This window comes from Eretmochelys imbricata, chromosome 1 (genome assembly GCF_965152235.1).
Source record: "Eretmochelys imbricata isolate rEreImb1 chromosome 1, rEreImb1.hap1, whole genome shotgun sequence".
NCBI classification, from domain to species: domain Eukaryota; kingdom Metazoa; phylum Chordata; order Testudines; family Cheloniidae; genus Eretmochelys; species Eretmochelys imbricata.
The window spans coordinates 226,779,583-226,800,428 of NC_135572.1; the positions used below are offsets into that span (position 1 = coordinate 226,779,583).

At 39.8% G+C, this 20,846-nt stretch overlaps 1 protein-coding gene across 1 annotated transcript in view; it reads right to left on the reverse strand.

Moving 5' to 3' along the window:
• TSPAN11 (tetraspanin 11) overlaps window positions 1-19,664 on the reverse strand; it is a 138,992-nt gene extending 119,328 nt beyond the window's left edge. The window contains exon 1 of the mRNA XM_077807405.1: window positions 19,578-19,664. Coding sequence (XP_077663531.1) covers window positions 19,578-19,664 — 87 coding nt within the window. The remainder of the gene's footprint in view (window positions 1-19,577) is intronic.
• Between the last annotated feature and the right edge of the window lie 1,182 nt (window positions 19,665-20,846).

The window sequence follows — 20,846 nt, forward strand, 5'->3', positions numbered from 1 at the left end:
GGCTTGAAATATTTAAGACACTTGCTAGCTAGATGACAAAACCTACTAGCTAGAAGCAAGTATGGAAGACATGGAAGGGTGGGCACTGACAAGAGCCAGCGGCAGTGCCCTGGGGCAAGAAGCCTTCTATGATTCCCAACCTCAAGGAGAAGGGAGGCTGAGTTAACTGGGGTGACAGGGTGGGAGATGCCAGAAGCTGAGATGGCCATTTTTGTGATGGTCACATGGATAGGAAGTTCTGAGATCAGTATCCAATCAATCAGAGCACAGGATTGAGAGGACGGCAAGAATGTAAGATTACAATAATAGTTACTTAAAGATGGTCCCTGTTAACTGAGTACTAAACGTATCCCAGGCTAATAAAGTTCTTATTATCTTAGTTAATAAATACTTCTGCCTCAAAGTTTATTTAGCCCCAGACAAGATTATTACCTTGCAAAGAAGAAGCACGCTCAAGTTGTTATTAAAATATTGTACAGATCATGATGCATGTATACAAACAACACACACACATATATATATATATATATATATATATATATACACACACACACACACACACACACACACACACACACACACACACACAAACCCAGATCCAGGCACTTGTCAGGACAGAAATATAAAGAACCCAGAAGATTGTCAGTATCAAGATAAGAAAATATACATTTTGAAAGAAACCTGGAACACAATAGCTCTGCAAGGGAAGTAGTACTGATGAATTACTTCGGTTAGGATTTGTATTTTTAGTGATTAGGCATCCATTATCATCCCACATCTGAATGCCTGCAGAAAAATCTCACTATTAAAGACCACACAGCCAGGGCCGCCCAGAGGATTCAGGGGGCCTGGGGTCTTCGGTGGCAGGGGTCCTTCCACTCCGGGTCTTTGGGGCACTTCGCCAAAGACATGGAGCGGAAGGACCCCCCCGCCGCCAAATTGCCGCTGAAGACTCTCGTGGGGGCCCCTGTGGGGCCCAGGGCAAATTGCCCCACTTGCCCCCCCCCCCCCAGCAACCCTGCGCACAGCCTATCAACAAAGCTAACCCCTCTCCTCTCCTCCCAATGACATCATCATATTTGATTCAACATGGCTTGACTTTTATAAAAGACTTTCTGGAATATTAACTACAGATTTCGAGTGCATTGCCTACAGCTAATTTCTATGTGTGGTATGCAACTGAAGTGAAAGAGAGCAGTTATGCATTAATTCATGTAAATGAGTTAGCAAGACAATTTTAGCAATACCAAAGGTGTCAGAAAGCCCAGAGATATAACCTAGATTTGAAAGATTTGCAAAAAATGAGAATTAAACTCATTCCACATTTTGTCCTGATGGTTATAGTAAAACAATCGGGGTAAATTGGCCAGTGATCCAAGTTGCACACCACGTGTGTATTAGTCAGAAAAAGAGTAAGTGGGGCCAAAGTGGTCTAAACTGCACCAATCTGGAAATCATTTGGCTGTGCAAAATGAATGTAACTCCATCAGTCACTCCAAATTTGGAAACACATATGCATGAATGTGCACATCGGGGGAAAGAAGAGAATTATAGTTGAAAGTATGGCCAGTCAAGAAGGATGTACTGGGGGTATGTCAAGGGGAAAGACCTACTGTGGTTGCTCAGAGGTGTGTAAGCAGTTAAACAGTGGCTCATTGGAGGGATCAAGATACAACAAACCGCCTGCCTCTAATAATCCTTGCAATATGAAGTCCACACAGCCTCCCTTCTGACAGTGTTGTACAAAAATGCTATCTGTCCAAAGAGCTTTCAACATTGGCAAAGCCTGGATGGGGTAAAAATTAGGGTTAGACAGGCAAGCTAGCTTCCAAATAGATTTATTTATTATTATTCTAAAATATGCTCAAGGAGGTTTTCCCGATTGTAACAAGTAAGAGTACAACTTGTCCAATAAAGTGATTAACAGCTAGGTCAGTGGCTCCCAGTGGGAACAGTGGACTGCTAATAATATGTGGAACATTTGGTGGTGACCTTAGAACTGGCAGGTCACATGGCACTGCCTCCTCCTCCTTCCTTCCAGGTGCTTGTGCAAGCATCCAGGTTCTTCACTGCAACTTTTATTTTTAAAGGGTAAACAATGCTTCACACTGAAGTTAAAAATCAGGCCAGATTCTGATTCCAGTTACTCTAGTGTAAATTGAGAGTAACCCCATGGACTTCAGTGAACTAAATCTGATGTAACAGAAATCAGAAACTGGCTCATCGTTGGGTTTTTTTTTATAAGTTTTTCTGCTGCCAGTGCCACAGAGATGTTGCCCAGTTGGAAATGGGAGAAGTCCATGTGATTGCACATGGAAGGGGATGTCCAGCAGGCAATCTCTGTTAAGACGTGGTCCAAACTCTATTAATATGTGCTTCAAAAGATGTGGTCCAATAAAAATAAAACTAAAAATCCCTGAGCTATGTGGATGGAACTAAAGATCTCCACTCTTTCCCATCCCCTAATACAGCAGTTCCCAAACTTTTGAGGGTCGCACCCCCTCTCACCCCGAGCTGGGGCTGGAAGTGGGGCTGCCACTGGGGGTGCGTCTAAGGCCGGGCGCAGGTCTGCAGCCAGAGGCCGAGGATGAGGGTGGGGAGTGGAGCTACGCCAAGGCTGGTGACAGGGCCAGGCGTGGTGCTGGGAGCCAGGGATGCGGCTGGGGGCAGGACCAGAGCAGAGCTGGGGGAGGGACTGAGTGATGCTCCCTCTCCACCCCCATAAAGGGCCAGCCTGGGCTTGCCAGGCCCCCCCGACATTCCTCCACGCCTCCCTAGAGGGGCGCACCCTACACTTTGTGGGACTCCGCCCTAAGAAACGAGAACACACTCAGAATGCTGAAAAAGTCATTGATCTCAAACGTTCAGCCACATAATTGATTTACTTTAGCATTATTCACATCGATGGAGTGTTGTTTAAGTGATGGATAAACTAGAATATTACTGCCAATTATTCTTACCACACGAAGTCCCGTTAAAATCAAAGTACATACTCTATGCATTTCAAAGAGAATCCGTAAATAGAATACATAGTAAAACTACCGTACTACACTAGCTGCTTACTCAATAATATTTTTATCTCATAAGAAGCAGCAGCAGCAGCCACCATATTAGCCTTACTTTATAGTACATTTTAACTTAGCACATCAGAACACAAAGGGGGAGCAATCATCAGCATGATGAAATACTTTGAAAGGCACATCGTGACCTTCACATGGAGCAGCAAGGATGTACAATGAATTCCTTCCTCAAGAGGAAACCTGATGGAACATGCAGCTCTAACAACAGAACAGAAATTCCCCACAGTCTCATATTGATTAAAAAGTGAAGATCAGAAGGGCTGTGTTTTAAACCATAAGTGCCTAAATTACACCTATGAAATTTGTGCACCCAGGCACACCCAGACGATTCTGCACATATAACATACATTTGCACGTACAGAATTCTTACCTATATGCATACATGTTTTACTGTTTTGCATACACCTTTACTAGTTTGCATGTGAGTGAAGGAATAATTTGGTGATGGAATTGACTTGGAGGTGCTGGAGTTTGAACATTTTAGCCCTAAATTGCTCAGATCTGTTTGTGACACCAGAAATATTATATGGAAGAAATATGAATTTTAAAATTCTGCATTTAAGACCATTTTGCATATGGACCTCACAATCTTTGTATTGTTCTCCAGATGTTTAAGGCAAACATTTCAAAGCAGTATCGAAATTTGTAAATTCAAAGCGGTTGTGCTCCTCCGTTATTAATAACGTTAATAAAACACTTATTCCCGGAAGCCAGTCAGGCATTTGCAAACTAAAATAACAGTGTGTTTAACTATCCAGTTTGTTCAGCAAACGGCCTTTCTAGATGCTGATGCAAGTGTTGAGGTTGTTTTGAAAACATATCCCTTTAGAACATAGGAGATTTAAACAGATACAGTGTAAAAAAAAAAAATCAAGACTAATCCCCGCTAGTGTTCATTATGTGCACTCTTTTATTTATCTGTTACCATAAAGAAGTTTAACTACTGCATTATTATCAATCTCAAGTGTTCAAAAACCATAAGTCAGGACCCACAAAAATCATGATACTGGCTTACAAATCATGAGATTTCAAAAACTAACTAAATAAACTGGGGTTCTTTTTGTATCTCTCTGTTTTCTGAACCTGTAGGGTGCACTAGGTTCATGTTTTCAACCTATTCTTCACAACAAGGGCTAGGGAAACTTTCGGGGGGGGGGGGGAGATTAACTCTGCTTCTCTTGCAATCTCTTGATTCCAGCAGCTGGGGCTTTAAGAAAGAACACCAAAGGTTGCATGACTTGTGATAAAAATAGCCCCTTAATTGGTGCACAAACACTCAAAAGGGAAGACAGGCCTTTTATAAATAAAGATCTTATCCTGGCACAGGGAGGTAGAATAGCTTCAGAAGCATCTTGGTGCATAAGTGGACTGTTCACATTGCCTCCCCTTCTATGGAGTGCAGCATATTTCAGCTTCACTGGCCAGTACAATGGGGATTGAACTGTAGCTCCACATACCCTCTGTCCCTCCCTGCCCATCCCCACATCCTGGGGGGAGGCCTGAGGGAAGGGGTGAGGGAGCACACTGACCTGAGCACACAGACTGCAATTCTGGCCAGCCTTTTCATGGGTCACAGAACGCTGGGGTGGAGAAAAAGGCTCCTTATTGCCCCCGCTCATTGTGCACCTAATGTAAGGGACTAGGTGAAGCCATTTGAAAGTGAGCAGGTTACAAATATTAGAACCGGACAAAATTATTCTATTTTTAAAATATCATTAAATATACAGCAAATATTACTTAGCCATCTCTAACATTAGTTGTCCAAGAGCAGACGCTAGCCATGCAGCAGCGCCTCACAAAAAGCTCCATTATACATTTCTGTTACCCAACACACCCAGGTACTTCGTTTTTACTTGACCCAGGAACTCTGGAAACACAAAGGGTCTAATATAAGCATATGCATTTTAGCAGGAAAACACAAAGAAAAGCCGTGTTACGAATGAGAGGAACACCAGATTGAACAGAGACACTGATTTATATGGTCAAAAATGTTGTACTGCCAAAAAATTAAGCAACTGTCTCAATAAAACACTGCACTAGTTCCAGGGCGTACAGTGCAATCTAATCATAAGGGCATATTAGATAAAGGCTGGCCACGAGAGGTCTCTGCATCAGGAAGAAGAAACAGCAAGCAGAATATATAGATCTAAAGTAAATCATGCTGAATGGAAACACTCGTCTTCCATAAGTGCCAAACAGGTGGCAAAGCAGAAACGAGGGCAGCGACGGATTACTCAGGGCTAGAAAAGAAATAACCAATTAATTTTTCCTTGCAGTTGATTACACTGAAGTGAGTTTTAGCTAATGGATTTAAAAGTTCAGGGAGGAATTCACACATGCCTCAGTGCCATATTTATAATGCGCTCTACAGCCTGAGTAAGGTTTTTCTAAATGTTTCTTCCCACTGCATGGCTGTCAGATTCTGCCCTTCAAAGTATCCTCAATAGTTCATCTCTTGCTTGGTATCACACTAAGTTTCTATTCAAAGGTCATTTCCCTAAGTAAATAGGTTCTCAAGGCAATGCAGTACTACAAACTTTATCTCCTAGTATGTGACAATAAGATCTTAAAGTCCACGCTTACTACAAACACTTACTACCAGGCTCAGGACCTGATCCAAAGCCTACTGAAGTCAATGAGAGAGTTTCCATTGATGTCAATGGACTTTGGATCAGGTCCACTTCTGAAATCCCACTAGCTGCCTATCTTTATGCACTTAAATACCTTTGAAAATCAGGCATGTCATGCTTACTATAAAACATGTCATTTTTAACCTGGTCTTTTAAGCACTGAAATATGCTGCAGCAATCAAAATATTCTGTGTTATTAAATTTGAAGAATTTTCTTAACAGGAAGAATTAAAAGCACAGATTTTTACCCTGCTTCTTGTTAGACATTCTTACCTCAGCAGGTTAATTAACTGTCAAAACATCAGCAGAAAGGCTTTTGCAATCCTTTTCCCAGGAAAATCTGCATTTGCACTGGATATGGAGTCCATGATAACACCTGAATTTCATCCCACTGCATTTTGCAACAAAACTTGATCTGCCCCAGGCTTTTACCAGATTTCATAATTAAATAGAAAGGACAGTAACTATAAATGCCAGCTACAGTGTCAGTATTACAGCAGCATCCACTCTGCAAAAACAATCTGCTGTTCTCTGATCCATTCTGACATGCTGTGGTTTGTTTCAAAATCATAACTGGTACTGTAGTAAACAAACATGAGCTTGTAAAAACTACCAACATTGTGTTTTGATTCACTGAGAAATTTTCCATCCTGTACACCAAGGATGACCAACACCGAAACTGGGCTGGAGGCAAGCTTTGTCACAAGAATCGAAAATTGCTTGAAGGATCAACTAATTCATACCGTGGAATGGAAAGCAAGAATGACCCTGGTCCAAAGGATATGGAAGTGGACTGGGACTCAGGAGAGCTGGGTTTTATTCTGGGCTCTGCCAGGGAACTGCTCTGTGACCTTGCGCAAATCACTGCACCTCTGTTTCCTCACCCATCCTTGTCTTGTCCATTTTAATTGTAAGCTTTTCCAGGAAGACACTGTACAGCGTCTGGTGCAACGGGTCCTTGATCTCATGTGGAGTCTCTACGTGCAACTGTAATACAAATAACAGCAACAAGCATATACAGCAAAAAGTGTAAGGTGCTCAGACACAAACATGATGAGCATGTTATCAAGAAGATATCTGCCCAGACAGAGATGAGGTACTCAGTGATCAACAGCAATGCATCATATCACAGTCAAATGTCTCTAATGGCATGCTCCAGAGATTGTAATTGGGCCCTGTTTTATTTAATATTTATTCATGATTTGGAGGGGAAAGTCGATAAATCAGCACATAAATGAAATCCACAAAGGATAGGAGTCTTAAAAATAAATGAGAACAGAACAATACATACTAGCTGAAAAAAAGCTGGACATTAGGGGAGGAAAATAAGCTTCAAACTTGAAAAATGAAAGCTGGGGAAAACTCATCTGAAAAAAAGAGCTATTTAAGCTGGTTTTATTTGCTTCCATTTTAATGAGGATTGGTCTTATGTTTTTAATTTTACCATAATTATTCCCTTAATATGTTGTTCAGCTCCCTTGACAGGGTTTGGAAGGAAATTAACAGGAGGAAGAAACTCAGAAAGTAATAATACCAAATGATATCTAAGGGGGACAGTGGACAGCAAATTAGATGCAAACTTAAAATATGATGTGGCAGCTAAAGGGGAAACCAGTGTGGTTTTGGGCTACATGTTCCAAAGCATCATTTCATAGACCTAGGTTTTGCTACTCCTCTATGGTCCTGATCCTGGCAAAGTACTTTCGTGCATGTCTGACTTTAAGCACCAGAGCAGCCCCATTGATGAATCACATGCTCAAAGTTAAGCACACACTTAAATACTTTGCTGGATCAGGCCTATATGGTCTTGTGTGATTATACCTAGAATACTGAGCTTCACTCTCTTTTCACACTAGTTTTAAACTGGTGTAAGTGAGATCAGAATCAAGTCCAGCGTGTACAGCCCAGGCACACTGAATGATGCCCATGCACTCACATGCTGCTGTGGGAGATAGAGAAACCTAGCAGTCAGAACCAATTGTGATCCAGAGCAGATTTGTCACAAAGCTGATAAAGCTTTTAGCTGGGGCTGCTATACCACCTGCTGCTGTTCTCATCCCAATTCCTGTTTCAAAGGAGGGCAAAAATCAAACAGACATGTTAATACCAGGTTTGAAAGCAGACTCTCTACACTAGCCTGAGGTCTTTGAGCTTGTTCTGGAGTTCTGACACCAGGATAAACAGACAAGCAAATGACTCACTATAGTTGTTAACACTCATTGTAGTAGTCAGACCCAGGTTGTTTGGGTACTGAGAGATCTGAAAAATGCTGGAAGACAGAATGTATCTCATTAAAATATTCAAATGCCTTACTAGGTAATAAGATGGCTGGGAAATCTTTATAACCACAAAATTTTCAGTCAAGAAAAAAAGTGGAGAACATTATATTTATCATTCTGGAAAAGTCCATTGATCTAGCTAGTCCAATATCCTGCCTAGGACAATGACCAAACTAAAGAGGCTTTTTCATATAAAAATGTATGCTTTTTATGTCTTGCTCACCTATTTGCCAGAATTATATCTGGTGGCAGAGAGTTCCACAGCTTATAAATTACACAAAAAGTATTTCCTTGTATCCCTTGTCAGTTTTGCCTTTACATTCTGGAATAGGGTGAGTGGCAGAGTTGGGCAATCTATTCATAGCAAACAATTTATTTGAGGCCTGATCTAAATATCACTGAAGTTAATTGAACAGCTCGGTTTAACTTCAATGGACACTGAATAGCTCATGGTGAATTTAATCTCATATTCTTCCCATGCCAGCTAACTGTAGCATGACTTTTAGGAATATCCACCATTTGGAGGTGTTTATTATTTCTACAAGCTATTCATGAAAGAGCTTTTTTTTTTTTTTTTTTTAAGCCCTAAGAGCATTTCCATTTCTAGATAAAAAGCACCCATGAGTATTTATTTTCACTATTGTTCACAACGGTTTTGCTTTTGCAAATGTTCTTGCACTAAATATTCGTCAACAAAAAGAGTCATCCGCAAATGGAATCAGCTGGTTTCACTGGTGAGAATTCTGTTTTGCTACATTTCCCTAGCTCTAGTAAACAGGAATCCGAGTGGTCTTTTTATATATATTAAATTACAGGAACTACTGTAACTAGCTAATCTACTTTTATTCCTCCCACATAGACCTAGGACTTGTCTACAAGGTGGGGTAATGCACAGTACAGGGGTGTGATTTCTAAAGCGCACTAACATGTTGCACATTAGTTGGTCCATGTAGACTCTGTTGGTGAGCACTAAAGCACCCTACTGTGCTTTAATGTAGTACAAACAGCAGTATATTAAACCACATTAGGGAACCTTTAGTGTGTACCCGAAGGGTCTAAACCAGGGGTTCTCAAACTGGAGGTTGGGGCCCTTCAGGGGGTGGCGAGGATATTACATGGGGGGGTCATGAGCTGTCAGCTTCCACCGCAAAGCCCACTTTGCCTCCAGCATTTATAATAGTGTTAAATATATATATGAAAGTCTTTTTAATTTATATGGTGGGGAAGGTGTCACACTCAGAGGCTTGCTATGTGAAAGGGGACACGAGTACAAAAGTTTGAGAACCACTTGTTTAAACAGACCAATTAACATGCAACTCATTAGTGAGCCTTAGAAATCACATCTCCGTGGTGTGCATTACCCCACTGTGTAGACCAGTCCCTAGTGTTTTAATCACTTGTTGTATAGCAGAGCCCTTTACACTTCTACTCATTTTTATTGCATGCCTCTGGAACTCTTTTATATCTGTTATGTCTTGTATGAGATTAACAGAGCATTGAAGGTTGGGACATACATTCCAGCTACTTATATTGTGACATAATGTTTTCTATGTTACTCACAATAATAGTCTTAAAATGGTCTAATATACAGTTTCTTAATGCCCCTGTGCATCAAGAATATGTTTTCATTGAGCAGTCTGGTATTACATTTATTTCCCCCTCCTTCCCCCCCCCCCCACCCCCAAGAGCTTACTACTAATTTATATTCCATCATTATACAAATATATGAAGTTGTTTCCTCATAAGTGGTAAGAGCTAGGTGAAACGACATGAAGGGTTGGGTTAACAACCCGTTGAGATTGATAACTGAAGGGTGAGTTCACACCTAAAAACTGTACACAAAAGCCTCCACCTAAGACAAAACCGAATGTGTGAGCCCTCCCAGAAGCCTTTGGCTGAGATTGTGTATGTGTGTGTGTGGGGGGGGGGGGGGGAGGTGAATGTGTACACAGATCAGACAAAAGACAACAACAGTGAAATGTGAAAAGGAAGGAAGCAGAGCAGTAGCCTGTGAACATTGTGTGACCCTGAAAAAAGCTAGGAGAGAGCTTTTGGGTTTTTTGGGTAAAGAGGCTTGGGGATACAAGCTGCTCCATTTGTTCTTGGTTCCTTCTGCATTCAGAGAAGAACTTTGTACATTCGTTGTAAATAGACAAGATTTTGCACAAAATAAAATACCAGATTCCATCAATTTCTACTTCCAACTACTTCTACATCCCCAAGGCCCCAAATTTTGACTAGCCCCTCAGATGAAAAAAGGAGCAACATAAGAAATATTATAAAGTACAGGCCTACATTTAATTTAATCTGCCATTGCGTTACCTAATTACCTAGTTTTGTATGAATTTGAATGATTTTTTTCCAGAAAACTTTGCTACCTCATGATTCATCTGTTTCAGATCATAAATACAATGAAAAATCACAGATCCTAGTATTTATCCCCACATTTATATTCCTATCTTTTACCCACATTTTAAAAAACCTATGACAGGTTTTTAATTTTTACCTGGCGGTTACCAATTTTCTGAAGGATTCTATCAAAAGCCTCCAGAAAGTCTAAATAAATCATTTGTTTATTATTTTCAGTGCATTTAAAACACTTCTCATCTAGACATTAGTTTGTTAATTCCAATAAGGCAGAGAAGCACAATTTAGTAAAAGCTGGGATGGTTCGATCCTACCAACTTTTACTCATCAACATGCTTTATAATTAGTAATCTTCTCAACTATATTTCCAGACACTGATTTGTAACGGCTTATATTGTTCACTGGTCTATCATGGCCCAAGTGCGGCTAGGGTACTACACTGGCACTCAGGGTCTCAGGAATGGACTTGAGTTCTGTTTTTGCTCTGCCACTTGCTTGCTGGGTGCCCTCGATACTTACCTCCTTTGTGAAGCATTTTGAGATCTAGAAAATGAAGAGCGCTATATTAAAACTATGCATTATAATTACTGTCACCTCTTTTGAAGCTCGTTTCCTGAGATACTGAACCCTCTCAACTCCAGCCTGCTTCAGTGGGAGTTGAGGCAGCTCAGCACCTCATAGGATTAAGCCCTGAAAGATAGGTATAAAGTGGACCACATTCCTGGCATCTTGCATAGTAGCCGTTTAAATAGGACATATTTTTGTTAGCAGCTGAGATGCTTCATTTTTTATTTCCTTAAGAATGTTCAGATGAATAGAATCCAGTCTTGATGATTGAATGCAATTTAATTTCCTGAGTTGTTCCATCACTTCTTTCAACTTGTAAAGAATAACCCTAGGGGAGGTACTTCCCCATCATGCTGTGTTCTGAAGACCAATGCAAAGAAATCATTTAGCTTCTCTGTAATCTATTCTCGGATTTTTCCCCTGGCAGTCTAGTGTATCCACAGCCTCTCCTGCAGGCTTCTGATTCCTGATGTACTTTAAAATGCATCCGATGAAGTGAGCTGTAGCTCATGAAAGCTTATGCTCAAATAAATTGGTTAGTCTCTAAGGTGCCACTAGTACTCCTTTTCTTTTTGTGAATACAGACTAACACGGCTGTTATTCTGAAACCTTTAAAGTGTCTAAATATTGTCTTTATATCTTTTGCTACTTCATCTGGTCCAAAGTTCCCTTTGCTCTCAGTGTTACATCTTACCTGTCAGAGTTTGTCTTCTGTTTTACCTTAGCATGGGCTGAATTTTACATTTTTAAAACATTACTCTAGGGTGCCAAGTACACTTTTATACCTTGCTATTTATCTGTACTTTCCCCCCCGACAGACAAAACAATGTTGCACCATTTTTTTGTTCTGTGCTATGCATAACTTCTGTGATGCTAATGAGGTATTCTTAATTAGCTACCATGCTAGATTTATGGGGTTTAATTTTCTAGCTTTTTCCTTTCAGATTATTGATAACATCCTGAATTCTTTAAAAATCTCCTTTCCCTTCTGTCTACTAATGTCACCGGCTCTGGCACTGTAACAGCCTACAGTCAGTCAATCAGAAAATTTAATGGCAAGATTATTCTACATTATTCTCCACATTGGCTCCTCCTCCTCTTGCTTGAATCATTTGGGGCACTGCCCCAACTCAGAAAAAAAAAAATAAAATAAATCAAAATAAAATACATTTACTTCCTCCAAATGAATCCTCCATTCACAGCTGTTAACTGAAGGGACTTTCTTGTCCAATTGAAGGAGCCATGCAAAGCAGCTGTGTAGTGCCAATGTGTATATTTTAGTAGGAGGCTGCAGGAGCACTTCAGAGAACACGCCTAGGTGCACAGCATAACGCTAAGGGTATATCTACACACAGGCTATCCTCCCCAAGTTAGCTTGAATCCAGCTAGTGCAGATAACAGCACTCGGGAAGACAGTGCAATGTGGGCTAGCAGGTCAAGCACGTACCCAGGGTTTGTGCCAGATTTGTATTAGGAACTTTCAAAAGTTCCCTTAAGTAATGAGAATGCGCAGAGCTAAAGGCAAGTATTTCACCTAAAATTTTGACCTAGAGCAATTACTTCTCACCCTTCTCAGACAATCTGAGCTAGCACAATGTATCAAACGCAACTAAGAGATGCATAAAAGAGCATAAAACAACAACACACACTTATATACCACTTTACATCCAATAGCTGCAAAGCGCTTTACGAAGGTGGGCATTGTACCCCCCATGTTGGTGATGAGGAAACTAAGGCCCAGAAAGGTTAAGACAAAACATTTTCATAAGCATCCACTGATTCTGGTTGTCTCCATTTTTGGCTGTTCAGTTTGAAATACCTAGGGCCGGATTTTCAGAAGCCCTGAGCTCCCACAATTCCAAATGAAGTCAACAGCAGTTGTAGGGTACTCGGCCCTTCCAAAAAAAAAAAAAAAAAATCAGACCCTAGGTGTTTCTAGTTGAACACCCAAAAATGGAGGTACCCAAAAGTAGGAGCCACTTTTGACAATGTTGGTCTAAATGATTTGCCCAACTTTGCACACAGTCAGTGGCAGAACTGAAAATAGAACCCAGATCTCTCAGGACCCATCTCCAACTTGAACCACTCGACACAGATTCTTCAGGGAGCCATTCTGGGGCAAGCAGAAGTGTGTCCACACCAATGCCTTGAAACCATTCACATTGACAATATATCACTATTTGAGCCCTGTCTAAAACAAAACATGAATTTCTAATCCCACATGAGACTTTTAAAACCATATGGAAACATGATCTCACTCTTCAGAACAGCAAAGCTAAGATGCAAAGATGTTGGCAAGTGTGGAGAGATTTTGAGGCTCATGTAATGCAGACTCCTGTGGTGAATGAATGTAGGATGGCCCACACTTTTACAATAGGGCACTGTATCTACCTTACAAATCCCACAGCTATACTCCCTCCTTGCATCCTTATTCCTTCCTCAGGAAGGAGTCACTAATCTAGTCAAATGAACTTTTACTTTAGAAGGCAAATATTTATGGGCAGGGTCTGTTTTCTGATGTGGTTCTGTGTTTGTACAGTGCCGAGCACAATGGGGGTCCTGATCCATGATTGGTCCCCTATGTGCTACCGCAATACAAATAATAACAATGTGCAAAGAGTTTAAATGCAGTTACAGTCTAGATGTCCTAAATGACAAACCATTTCCCCCCTTTCTGAAAGATGGGGGTTTTCTCCTTTTCTCTAGGTTTCATCAATTAGAAATTGGACTTTGAAAGCAAAGGCCTCTTAAATGAGCCTGTGGTACCATGTCCACTGACTTTAATCAAGTCTCCCACCTCTCTTTTTGTATTTATTCAGTCATCCCATATGCTGAAATCTGAACCGACTGAATGCAGCATTGTTAAAATTCCAACAAGGTTCGGGATTAATCCCCCCCCCCCTTTTTTTTTTTTTAAATAATTGGATACCAAATTCCTGCTCTGAAAATCCAGTGGGTGCCAAAAAAAGTTTGAGTAATGAGGCAGATACACCATTTTGTGGAAAATCAACAGAAAATTTTAGCAGTGCTTTAAAAGCAAATTCTATTTAAAAATGTTACCACCTAGCCCATCTGTGCCAACAATTTCATAGTTTGCAATTAAAAAACAAAACAAAACACTGTAGAGATATACATTTGAGTAAAACTATATTAACAGCACAATTGCATTAATGTAGTGCATCAAACCTGGCATCTTTATTCAGTGTTTACTCAGGAAAAGCTCAGTTGATTAAAAATAGAAACTGAGACAAGGCCCCTGAGAGTATGAAGCTACAACTTTGCCATTATCGAAAAGCAGTTTGGTCTAGTGGATAGATCTGGGTTCTACTCAAGCTCTATTACTTACCTACTGTGTGTGACCTCTCACTCTGTGTCTTCTCTATTGAAATTGCAAGCTATATTGGCTAGGGATTGTTTCTTACTACGTATCTATACCATTTAGCATAATGAGGTCCTGATCTTGGTTGGGGCCTATAGATAGCTCACTAATACAAATTCTTAATACTTGTGATGTTAATCATAAGGCCAACTTACCAAATTCATCCCTGGTGTAAAAACAAGAATTTGACCCATGGTCTCTAAACAATAGTATTATAAATATATAAAACTTATCATTCAGCATGAAGGAGAGATAAAGTACATTATGTGCTTGAACTTCTGCACATGATAAGTTACAGGTTTTTTAAAAAATAGCCTGTGTGTGTTTTCTGGCAGCAGCCTGGATCTGTGATGTGAGTAGAGATGGCTCCGCACAGGCAAAACAGTTCTCTGTAACAGAGATGGTTGTTGTGGGGAAGACACTCTGAAGAATATGGTGCTTCTTCTTATCTCCTCCATGGTATGTTTCCTAGTATTCTACCTGCATATACCTTCCTAGCTTTAACATTGCCTCAGCATGAAAGATGATCACTGTTCATCTGCTCCAACTATGTGGAATCCCAGACCTGGAAAGAATGGCTGTCTCCTCTCCCCAGTCTTCCTGCAAAAGGGGGAGATCTGTGCATGTAAGGTATCCCCCACATGCAGATAAAGTGAGCATGATCAGACCTTTAAGACCCAGTGGGGTAAGACTTTACTTATTGTGGTGAACACTTATTCACTCAAGTAGTCTCTCTGACTTCAGTGGGTTTACTCAACTCAGTAAGTTCTCATCAAGGGGAGTAAGGGTCGCACAACTAGTTACAGTGATTAAACTGACAAAATGTAATAAATAGTGATAGTACCTAAATCTTATGTACACTTTGCATCAGTGGATCTGAAAGCACTTTACCAAAGAGGTCCATATTAGGGCTGTCAAGCGATTAAAAAAATTAATCGCGATTCATCGCGCTGTTAAACAATAATAGAATACCATTTATTTAAATAGTTGGGGATATTTTATACATTTTCCAATATATTGATTTCAATTACAACACAGAATACAAACTGTGCAGTGCTCACTTTATATTTATTTTTGATTACAAATATTTGCACTGTAAAAAACAAAAGAAATAGTATTTTTCAATTCACCTCATACAAGTACTGTACTGTAATCTCTATCATGAAAATTGAACTTACAAATGTAGAATTATGTACAAAAAAACTGCATTCAAAAATAAAACAATGTAAAACTTTAGAGCCTACAAGTCCACTCAGTCCTATTTCTTCTTCAGCCAATCGCTCAGACAAAGAAGTTTGTTTACATTTGCAGGAAATAATGCTGCCTGCTTCTTGTTTACAATGTCACCTGAAAGTGAGAACAGGCATTCTCATGGCACTGTTATAGTCGGTGTTGCAAGATATCTATGTGCCAGATGCACTGAAGACTCATATGTCCCTTCATGCTTCAACCACGGTTCCAGAGGACATGAGTCTATGCTGATAACGGGTTCTGCTCGATAGCCATCCAAAGCAGTGCAGAGCGATGCATGTTCATTTTCATCATCTGAGTCAGATGCCACCAGCAGAAAGGTTGATTCTCTTTTTTGGTAGTTCAGGTTCTGTAGTTTCCACATAAAAGTGTTGCTCTTTTAAGACTTCTGAAAGGATGCTCCATACCTTGTCCCTCTCAGATTTTGGAAAGCACTTCAGACTTATACCTTGGGTCGAATGCTGTAGCTATCTTTAGAAATTTCACATTGGTAACTTCTTTGTGTTCTGTCAGATCTGCAGTGAAAGTGTTCTTAAAATGAACATGTGCTGGGTCATCATCCGAGACTACTAGAACATTAAATATATGGCAGAATGCATGTAAAACAGAGTAAGAGACATACAATTCTCCCCCAAGGAGTTCAGTCACAAATGTAATTAATGCATTATTTTTTTAACGAGCGTCATCAGCATGGAAGCATGTCCTCTGGAATGGTGGCCGAAGCATGAAGGGGCATAGGAGTGTTTAGCATATCTGGAACGTAAATACCTTGCAATGCCGGCTACACAAGTGCCATGCAAACACCTGTTCTCACTTTCAGGTGACAGTGTAAATAAGAAGTGGGCAGCATTATCTCCCGTAAATGTGAACAACCTTGTTTCTCTTAGCGATTGGCTGAAGAAGTAGGACTGAGTGGACTTGTAGGCTCTAAAGTTTTACATTGTTTTGTTTTTGAGTGCAGTTATGTAACAAAAAAAAAAAAATCTACATTTGTAAGTTGCACTTACACAATAAAGAGATTGCATTATGGTACTTGTATGAGGTGAATTGAAAAATATTTCTTTTATCATTTTTTCAGTGCAAATATTTGTAATAAAATAATATAAAGTGAGCACTGTCAACTTTGTATACTATGTTATATTGATTTCAATTACGTTTTAAAATGTAGAAAAACATCTAATAAATATTTAATAAATTTCCATTAGTATTCTATTGCTTAACAGTGCAATTAGTTTTTTAATCGCAATTAATATTCTTGAGTTAATCACGTGAGTTAACTGCGCTTAATGGACAGTCCTAGTCAGTATCATTATCTCTATTTTATAGATTGGGACACTGAGGTGAATGGAGAGGTGAAGAGACTTGCCCTAGGTCGCCCAGCAGGCAAATTTCAAAGAGAAAATTTTCAAAAAGAGAAAAATAAAACATACAGCAAAACTGACAGATTCTTCAGACACAGCTCTCAAAACATTTTCAGCCAATTCAGAACGCTCCATACCAATAAAGTCTGAAGAGAAGAAAAAAAAAAAAGTAACAGGAGAAGAATGCTGTCCATGCTGGCTAAAAAGCAGTGCTTAGTTAATATACGTGAAATGGTACAGCAAAGCCTACTATACTATTGAAATCCAGAGGTATAGAAGCTATTGTAGAATTGTTTTCTAGCCCATCTAGACTTTCATTACTAGGTATTTCTATTTCAGCAGGTGAGACATTTAAAGGTTTACTCATCATTACAGTAAAAAAACGAGAAGTTTCTTTCCATCTGTACCTGATGTTTGCATGCACTCTAAGTTATGCAGAAAGAAGCATTGATGTAAACAACCTGATGCAAGCTCAGATTTTTAACACCAGTAGCTGTTTTTTTGTGATTCTATGGAGCACCATCAGGAGAAATGTTCAAAAGTGGCCTTTCATTAGAGGTGCCCTCATTTTGGCGTGCCCAACTTGAAGGGCCTTACCCTCTCCCAATCAACTAGCGACATAAAAGTTGTTCTCTAAGTACAATATAAAACTTAATTAAAATGAGAAGTCTGAAAGGATCTAGAAGGCATCAGGAAAAAGATTAGTAATCTGCAATGACGGCTCAAAAGTCTTCTCCAATGTTGTTTCCAGAAACAAGAGGAACTTAACATGAACATCCAAACTATTTAAGTCTTGTACAAAACTATCCTTCTAATACTAAAAGCTTAAATACGATTTTCAAAAACCTCTTCTTTCATTTGATGTAGTGGATTGTCCTTTACTAGTACACCCATGGGTGTTCAAACTATCCGATATAATTTGCAGTTCATTAGTTTTCGCACACAGCTTTTTAACATCTTTTTCCAAAGAAATTGATATAAGAACCACTAAGTTCTATTTGGAGTCAAGTAGCTCAAAAGAAGATTCTAAAGCTTGAACAGCCGTTAAGATTAAATATAATGATGTACTAAGGGATAGAGTGAACAGAAGCAATATGTGAGCAGCATGAAAAGCCTCCAAGTAAGCTGTGGCTAAAAGTGATTCTGAAAATAGTGAGGAAGCAAGGGAAGCCCTTCATTTAACCCCATAACTTTCAGGTCCTGTGGAATCAGGAACTTTCTCAACCACCTGTTAGAAGGCATTTTTATGGAGATGAACAGAGCACAAAGAAATCAAATGTTCTCTTTTAAACACAGCCCAGTAGAATTAGGAATAGTTTTTAGAAAATCTAAAGTTATCGATTATGCAAAGTGGGCCTTGGTGCTGTTTAATAAAAGGCAAACTACATAAACGTGGCAAATCCACCCTACGCAAAACAACACATCAAAAATATAAATACAGCTAAAAGAGCAATTCATCAATTGCAACCATAAATAAAAAGTGTAACGTCTCCTGTGAATAGGGCTTAAAAAAAAAAAAAAAGCCACCCCAAAACCACACACTCCTGTTCAGCCACTGTCATTATGGGTAAGTGAAGAAATAAAAGTCCAAGTAGCAACAGTAGCTCCCTACCTGGATAAGGGGATTTTAAGGGTATCTGCCCTGCAATTGTGGGGTGTGACTGCAGCTCAGGTAGATATACATGAGCTAGCTTTAATTTAGCCAGCTTGGGTCCCAAAGCAATGAAGCTAGAGCAGCGTGTGCTTCAGCACAGGCTAGCCCTGTGAGCGACTATCCAGGGTTCCAAGTGGACTTGTACAGCCTGCACTGAAGCCTGCACTTCCACAGTTTCACTGCTTCAGGACGATGAAAGCTAGCTAAGGTATGTCTACTCCTGCAAGCTACCGTACCCCTGATTGCAGAGGAGGCATACACAGTCTTCGTTCACCCAGTGCACACACAGGACTGTGAATGGATGAGGGGTTTATTTGCTTAGGGCCAGGCTGTGAACTTTTTGCTCACAGTGGTGAGTAATTATTTACCCGAGGAGTCAGTGCTCACTAATATGAGCAAGGGGTTCACAATCTAAACCCCAGGGTATATCTACACCACAATTAAACACTGCGGCTGGCCTGAGTCAGCTGATTCGGGCTCGCGCTTCGGGGTTGTTAACTGTGGTGTAGATATTCGGGCTCAGGCTGGAACCCAGGCCTTGGGACCCCGCGACGGGGAGGCCTTCAGAGTCAGGGCTCCAGCCCAAGTGTCTACACAGCAATTAAACAGCCCAGTAGCCCTAGCCCCGCAAGCCTGAGTCAACTGACATAGGCTAGCTGCAGGTGTTTAACAGCACTGTAGACATACCCTAAGCAGCTATGCCACTAAAATGCTGAGTGCCTGAGGGAAAGTCATTTAGGATTAGTGGGATTTTCTTCAGTGCCTAAGCATATTAGGTGCCTAACTCCCATTGATATCAATTCAAAACATTTAAATATACGCTTAAATCCATATCTATTCAGCAAAGTACTTTAAGCATTTGTTTAAGTCCCACTGAAGTCAATGATTACACACATGCCTAAAGTTAAGAATGCTTTGCTGAATAGAGATGACCTGCTGAATCAGGAGCAAAGAAAAGGTGTCTTCATAACAAGTTTATTCTGTAGAATTACATAGAAGTCACACTTACCCAGAAGAAGAAATTAAACACAAACAAGAGATACTTCAGATAAACAGTCATCCAGTCATCTTGCTCGATTTTGTTGAAATGAGACATTGTTGGAGTCTCTAGAAACAAAAACATATATTATATATTTTTATTTATACACACACACACACACACACACACACACACACACACACACACACACCCCTTAAATTTTCAAACAGATTATTCCTCCCCTAAAAACCCTGAGACACACCCTTTTCTTCTAGAACAGAATTTAAAGTGAGGTCTTACTCTGAAAAGTGACTTTAAAATGACATTATGAGGCCCCAAATTTCAATGATTTCTGTATCAAATATGCTCAATTTGCAAATAAAAAAAGGAATTTTTTCTAACTCCCAGCCCTGCAAACACACGTTGAGCTCTTAGCATCAAGCTGGGTTCTTTTCTTTTTGCTAAGTTCATCACCCGTAATGAAGATTCTGCATGCAAATCTTTAGTGACCCACATTGTTCTCAGCCTCATATGTAAAACCCCCATTGCCTTCAGTGGGTTAAAACAACTGTAACTACAGTATAATTCTAGTTATCCAGCTTTCCTTTATCCAGAAATCCTAGTTATCCAAATCTACAACGTGGTCCCCCATGTAGCCCTATGTTAGTTAATAGGGCTTCTGGTTATCCGAACACCCAGTTATGCAGAACGTTTGGATGTCTCCAAGGCAATTCAGATAACAGGAGTGTACTATATTTGGAATTCAGTCATCAGTTTTGTTGACGATACACAGGAAGGACTAGAATCCAACTCCCTCTCTCTAAGCGTGTTGGCTCTGCAGGGTTAATTAGGTGTAAAATGCAATAAAATATATAATTAAAATCAGAAGACTGAAATTAAGGAACAATTTGTGAAAAATCAATCATGTTAAATATATCTATTGGTCTAGATAGATGGGAAGTATTAATGTTCCCAATAAAAACTTTGCTAACCAGAAGTTAAGGATTAAATTAAATGATGGATTCTTTCAATCACAAGAAATACCCAGGAGAGAACATGCAAATGTCAAGTTAAGATTCATCTTTATAAACTACACTGAATATTCCAAAGTATGGAAATGCTTGAATTAAAATTATCCAAGTAACCCATTGTACCACATTAGGAACACAAATTCTGAGACAACCTTATCTATTCCTTATACAGCTTCATCTATCTCAGGAATATCTCCAGCCTAAAAAAGCTTTGGGAGAATGAACGACAGGGAAATTTTAAAAGCTTGGTATGTCTGAAACTTTGTAT